Source organism: Megalobrama amblycephala, linkage group LG3 (assembly GCF_018812025.1).
Source record: "Megalobrama amblycephala isolate DHTTF-2021 linkage group LG3, ASM1881202v1, whole genome shotgun sequence".
Classification (NCBI taxonomy): Eukaryota; Metazoa; Chordata; class Actinopteri; order Cypriniformes; family Xenocyprididae; genus Megalobrama; species Megalobrama amblycephala.
This window is the reverse complement of record NC_063046.1, coordinates 2,588,571-2,594,870: the sequence shown is the minus strand read 5'-3', so window position 1 is coordinate 2,594,870 and position 6,300 is coordinate 2,588,571. Positions and strand designations below refer to the sequence as shown.

The following is a 6,300-nucleotide window of genomic DNA, read 5'->3' as shown; positions in this document are numbered from 1 at the left end:
TGTGATTGAGCTATTTGGGCTCTGTGACAAATTGCTTTTGTAAGTTGCTATGGATAAATGCATCTGCTAAATGCACAAATGTAAATTATACTTATAGAAAGAATTTAGAAGCAAAATGCTGTTTGGAATAATAGTATATGCCTGTTATCTGGTTAGTTACATTTTATTATTTGCATTCAACATTGTTTATTTTTTCAACTTTTCATCCCATTTTGTATCTGGACACAAGACCATGAAACATTTGAGACAATTACTCCCATACTTTATTACAAAGAACAACCGTAACCAGAAATCATAGTACAGCACTACATTCGTTTTAAATATATACATACAGGCCTGCATGTGTCATTTCATAATCTAACAAAGTTATTCTAAATCTTCACAGATAGTAAATAAATGCAGCAATACCATATTTTAAGACTGTTTACAAGTACGGTAAAAGAGGCCTTATAGTTCATCTCTTCTTTTTTGTCTGCTTTACACTTATTTTGCTCTGGTTCTTCTGAAAGACCGTTCCGTCTGCTGCTTCTCTCCATTCCAGTCTGGTGATGTTCGCCACTCCCAGTTTCTGCAGCTTCTGCTCGATCTGAAAGTCACGACATGCTCTGTTACAGCTTTATACACTAGCAGATATTTGGGGTCGGTAAGATTTTTAAACATTTTTTAAAGAAGTCTCTTCTGCTTACCAAGTCTGAATTCATTACATCAAAAATACAGTAAAAACAGTGAAATATTATTACAAACATTTGAACATTACTGTATATAGTATATAAATCTTCAATTTTTAACTTAAAATACTTAAACAGTTTTATGTATATTTTTTCATAAAAAAAAAAAAAAATGAATCAAAATTAAAATATTTATCAATTGATCTTGGTCATATGACCCTGATCGCCCTTAAAAATGTGACAGAAGTATTGGAAATATAGCTAGTTACAAACTGTACGCAAATACTAAATGAAAACATTATTATTTTATTTTTTTTAAATGCTGTTTGTAGCATATAAACGGGTTAGTCTAAGGTCTGATTTACAATTGGGATGTAAAGTTTACAGTAGGGGTTTAGAAATGACTAAACTTTGTTCTTAATTTGGTTGCTCCATTAGTTTGTAAGGAAATACTTGTCTTGTAGATTTTAAGCACATCGTAAAGTAATGTGAAGTTATGAAATGTGCATTATAGTTATGAATTTAAACATGGAATTGCATCTTATGAGGTTGACGATACTGACAGACAGAGGTTTCTGTAATTTAATTTAGGCCTGGGTTGTTTCGAATTAGTTTAATGTTGCAGTGGTTAAATATTTAGTAGTGCACAAGTACATTTTACACACATTTACGCCACCTTTAGGTGAAATTATAAGAAGTTTGTGTTGTGAGGGATTGTTGTCTGTGCTAAAGCGACTCACCTCAGTTAAGATGGCCGTCTTTATATCAGGATCATTCACATTCAGACCAGATTTCACCTCCAGTCTCAGTATTTGCCTCTTCATAGCAACTTCGCCTGAACAAAAGCACACAATCTCAAAGTTTTCACCCTGAACAAAACATTATAAAGCAATATTGACAAAAAAAAAAAAATAATTGGATTGTATCTATAGTTGTTATTGATCATTCTGTCATCGTTTACTCGCTCTCATGTCATTCAAATTTGTATGACTTTAATTTTTCTGATATAAATGATGGCAAAATAGTTTTGACATGGTGCATAACATTAATAGTTATAAGTGTCAAACCATTTGTAAATGCCGAAACACTCACTGCGATAGCAGAAGAATGGTTTCAGTTTTCCACAGAGCTCAGTTTTCCAAAATCTGTCCTCCAGTATCGCAACACAATCTCCGAGGAAATCTGGCTGAAACAAATCCCAGTTTCTGAAGAAAGACCTGCTCTTGTCGGACCAGATGTAAGGGTCTTTGAAGAGGCCGATGTATGCGAATCCTAGTGTGGGAATGAGCTGCTGGATCTCTTGGTTCTCCTCCTGGTTCCTCACGCTGACCAGATCTGTGTGATACCGTCTGCAGTATCTCTGAGCTTCTCTCCATGTGTACAGAAAGCTGATGTAGAAGTATCGCTGCTCAATACTGCTCTCTGTAGGAGCAGAAGATGCAGGTTAGCAGTGTATAGCAATTAAACTAAAACTAAAAACATAAAAAAGCACATTTGTTACTTTAAATAAACTTTATATGAAAATGAGAAATGATGAAATATTTCAGTTTAACTAAATAACTAATACTATGCAGACATAAAAAAAAAAAACTCATGTGACAAATGACAATTAGTAAAACTTTAACAAACATTAACATGTATATAAAATAAACTAATGCAGAATATTAATAAAAGCTATAAAATCTCAATATGTTAATCTTTTGAATTGGATATTTATATTCTGTTTTCATTTTAGTTAAAGTTTAAGTCATTTTGTTTTTTATCATTTTTATCATTATTATGTCTAGATAGTTTTTAGTTTTAGTTATTTTAGTACTTCAGGTTGAACTAAACGAAAATTAGAAGTGTTGCCTTGGAAAGAGCTAAAATAAAATCTTTATTTTTATTTTTTTTGTTTATTTTATTAAGTAATGAAAATTGTTTATTTTTAGTTAATGATAATAAGAGTTTTTTTCTGTTTTCATTTTATTTTTAAAGTTTAAATATTTAGTTTTTAACATACCAAATTTGTCTATATTAAGTTTGATTTTAGTTTTAGTGTATTTAGTTTTATTTAATTCAGTACTTACATTTTTTTTTGTATTCAGGTAATGTTTATTTTATGGTTTTGGTTTTAGTTATAGTTAAAAAATAATAATAAAAGTGTATTGAACAAACATTTTTTAAATGTCATGCTCTACTCCAAAATATGAAATGGGATTGTTTTTCAAATGTGCTTTTGTTTTGTTTTGGAGGGCTGTAATTTTTCATCAGGGAAATTATTTTGGCTATACTGCTCAACAAAATTGTCTTGACCAACATAAAACACAATCATGATCCTGCGTGTAAACAATCCTGATATATTTTTTTTGCCATAAGGCCCACCTTTACTCACCATCATAACAGATGAAGTTGAAGATATCTAAGCAGTTGGTGTTTTCAAACTGTCCTTTGTAAGTCATGATGACACAGTCTTGATCGAGAAATTTGTCGGGCTCGAAAGGTGCCCAGTTTCTGTATTCTCTCTCTCCTTCTCTATAAAAGCGTCCGTCTGCCAGAGCCCAGTTCCAGTGATAAGTGCTGCCTTCCGACAGCCCGATCCACGCGCCGCTGTAAGGGACCTGTCCGGTCGCAAGTAAACTCAGATCATCCATGCTTTCAATAGTTGCCAGGTCTGTGTAGGTCTCTCTGCAGTACTGCTGCGCCTCAACGAATGTTTTTAATTCTGGCACAAAGTAGTAGACGTTTATAGGCCACTGATAGACTGGTAAGGTGAAAAACCCTAGAAAAAAAAGGCCAATAATAATCGATAAAGGATAAAGATAAAATTAACGTTGAGGGAACGTTCTGGCAAGGTTCACTCAAAGTTATGAACAAACTTTCTTCCAGTAATGTTAATAGAACATTCATTCAAAGTTATGTTCTTTAATAATGTTCTCAAGCACAATGAATGTTGCTACTTGTTTCAGAACATTAGAGAACATTAAAAAGTAACGTTCCTATAATGTTTGAAAAGGGAACGTTCCATTAACATTCAAAAACACTTAAAACATTTAAAAACTTTTGAATGTTCTGAGAACATTTCAGAAATAAACGCTCTTAGAAGATATTTTTGTACGTGCACGTTGAAGGGAACCTACCAATGAGAACAAGGAGTGTAAATAGTTTGTGCTCCATTATCTGAAATGACAAGATTACGTTTTTTTTCAACATCAGAAAAAAATGCATTAACTTCTACTTGATTATTGTCCAATATGTTTTTAAAAACACAAACCTGTGTGATCTTCTCCTCCTCTTTTCTTCTCTCATGGTTTTATGAGTCTTCCTAAGCTTTAATATTCTCTTTAACTGCATGCAAAGCATCAGCTGTCCTCATGTCACCTTTATTGTCAGTGATGGTTTAAACCAGTTAACTGGACCATTTCGAAACACAGTTCTGTTGTTCATAAACTATACATGTGGCTCTTTTCAGAAAGTGTCATTTTTGTTACTCCGTTTTGTAATTTTATTATTTTTATGGTATTTTTATGTTCATCTCCAATGAATGTAAACTTTATAAAAACAGCTCATGCACAATCTACACAAGATTATTTTTATAAATTGATAGATTTTTTTATAAGTTGTATTTGTATTTCTTCATAAACATCAGAAATAATATTTAGAAAACGCTAAACTAAATCATTTTCAGTCTTCTTAAATGAATAAAGTGAATCAAAATAATTAGTCTTGAGCGCTGTGCTTACCTCATCTGCCCTCCATGTAAAACAAAAAGCCTCACTTTCACTTGTCAAAACACATTTGTATAATGATGAGAAGTTGGCACCTGCCTCTCGCCATTATGCAAAATCACAGGTGACTCATTCTGATACACTAAATTGTCAAGTCTGATACACTTTTTCAGTTTTTCAACTTCAAAATTCCACTTTTTAATGTGCTATTTGCTGTTTCTTTGTAATCATTATGAAATTTACTAGCAATTTCTGAGAAAAAATGGTTTCAAAGTATAAGCCCTACACCAAATCATTTCCAATGTATGACGGCAGTGATGGAGGATGGTGAAACGCTGTGTTACTTTTAAAGTAGAATGTTACATTATTGTGTTGCTCATTCTAAAAAAAACCAAAGTAACAAATGGTGTTGACATTGTTACTTTTAATGGAATGTTACTTCCTGCATCTGAGACTCTTCTCCAGACAATTATTTGTATCTGCAAAATCCCTTATTGATCGACCTCTAGTGTTAAAACCTGTGGATACAGTGGGGAAGGAACAAATCCTCCACTAATAGGAAGTGACACCCGCTGACTGTTTTTGCTGAAATCTCACCCTCTTCTGTTGAACCAGAATTATGTTGTATGAAAAGTGATAAAAACCAAATTCAAGATACACCGACAAGGCATAACATTATGAGCACTGACAGGTGAAGTGAATAACACTGATCATCTCTTCATCACGGCACCTGTTAGTGGGGCAGCAAGTGAACATTTTGTCCTCAAAGTTGAAGCAGGAAAAATGGGCAAGCATAAGGATTTGAGCGAGTTTGACAAGAGCCAAATTGTGATGGTTAGACGACTGGCTCAGAGCATCTCCAAAACTGCAGCTCTTGTGGGGTGTTCCCGGTCTGCAGTGGTCAGTATCTATCAAAAGTGCTCCAAGGAAGGAACAGTGGTGAACCGGAGACAGGATCATGGGCGGCCGAGGCTCATCGAAGGCTGGCCCGTGTGGTCCGATCCAACAGACGAGCTCCTGTAGCTCAAACTGCTCCAGAAGTTAATGCTGGTTCTGATAGAAAGGTGTCAGAATACACAGTTTGTTGCGTATGGAGCTGCATAGCTGCAGACCAGTCAGGGTGCCCATGCTGACCCCTGTCCACCGCCAAAAGAGCCAACAGTGGACACGTGACATCAGAACTGGACCACGGAGCAATGGAAGAAGGTGGGCTGATCTGATGAATCACGTTTTCTGTTACATCACTTGGATGGCCGGGTGCGTGTGCATCTCTTGAAACCTTGGGTCCTGCCATCCATGTGGATGTTACTTTGACACGTACCACCTAGCTAAGCATTGTTGAGACCATGTACAGCCTTTTATGGAAACGGTATTCCCTGGTGGCTGTGGCTCTTTCAGGAGGATAATGCTCCTGCCACAAAGCAAAAATGGTTCACGAATGGTTTGAGGAGCACAACAACGAGTTTGAGGTGTTGACTTGACCTCCAAATTCCCCAGATCTCAATCCAATGGAGCATCTGTGGGATGTTCTGAACAAACTAGTCTGATCCATGGAGGATCCACCTCGCAACTTATAGGACTGAAAGGATCTGCTGCTAACATCTTGGTGCAGATACCACAGCACACCTTCAGGGGTCTAGAGGAGTCCATGCCTCGATGGGTCAGGACTGTTTTGGCAGCAAAAGGGGACCAACACAATATTAGGAAGATGCTCATAATGTTATGCCTGATTGGTGTATATTTATACATCGTTCATCAAACACTTTTTTCTGAAATGTGTGTCTAACATTTTTAAATGTTTGAAGAAGAATGGAATGTTTACTTAACATTCGCATTACCAAGAAAAAACGTTGTTAAAAAATGAATGTTGAACATTTAGAGAACATCCAGAGATAACGTTTCCATAACTTAATGAGAACGTTAGC

At 35.3% G+C, this 6,300-nt stretch overlaps 1 protein-coding gene across 1 annotated transcript; it reads right to left on the bottom strand.

Annotated features, from left to right (window-relative positions):
- Positions 1-260: 260 nt before the first annotated feature.
- Positions 261-3,301, bottom strand: LOC125263952 (macrophage mannose receptor 1-like). Its single transcript, XM_048183152.1, has 4 exons — positions 3,043-3,301; positions 1,761-2,114; positions 1,409-1,503; positions 261-586 (listed from the first exon to the last, which is right to left on the bottom strand). Exons 1-4 carry the CDS (start codon positions 3,299-3,301, stop codon positions 455-457), a joined length of 840 nt encoding a protein of 279 aa, XP_048039109.1. The 3' UTR covers positions 261-454.
- Positions 3,302-6,300: the final 2,999 nt, after the last annotated feature.

Coding starts and splice junctions, on each gene's coding strand:
- LOC125263952 (XM_048183152.1), bottom strand. CDS start 3,301: ATGGATGATCTGAGTTTACTTGCGACCGGACAGGTCCCTTACAGCGGC. Junction 2,115..3,042: donor CAACTTCATCTGTTATGATG/GTGAGTAAAGGT, acceptor CTATACACTGCT/AACCTGCATCTTCTGCTCCT. Junction 587..1,408: donor AGACGGCCATCTTAACTGAG/GTGAGTCGCTTT, acceptor CGTGACTTTCAG/ATCGAGCAGAAGCTGCAGAA.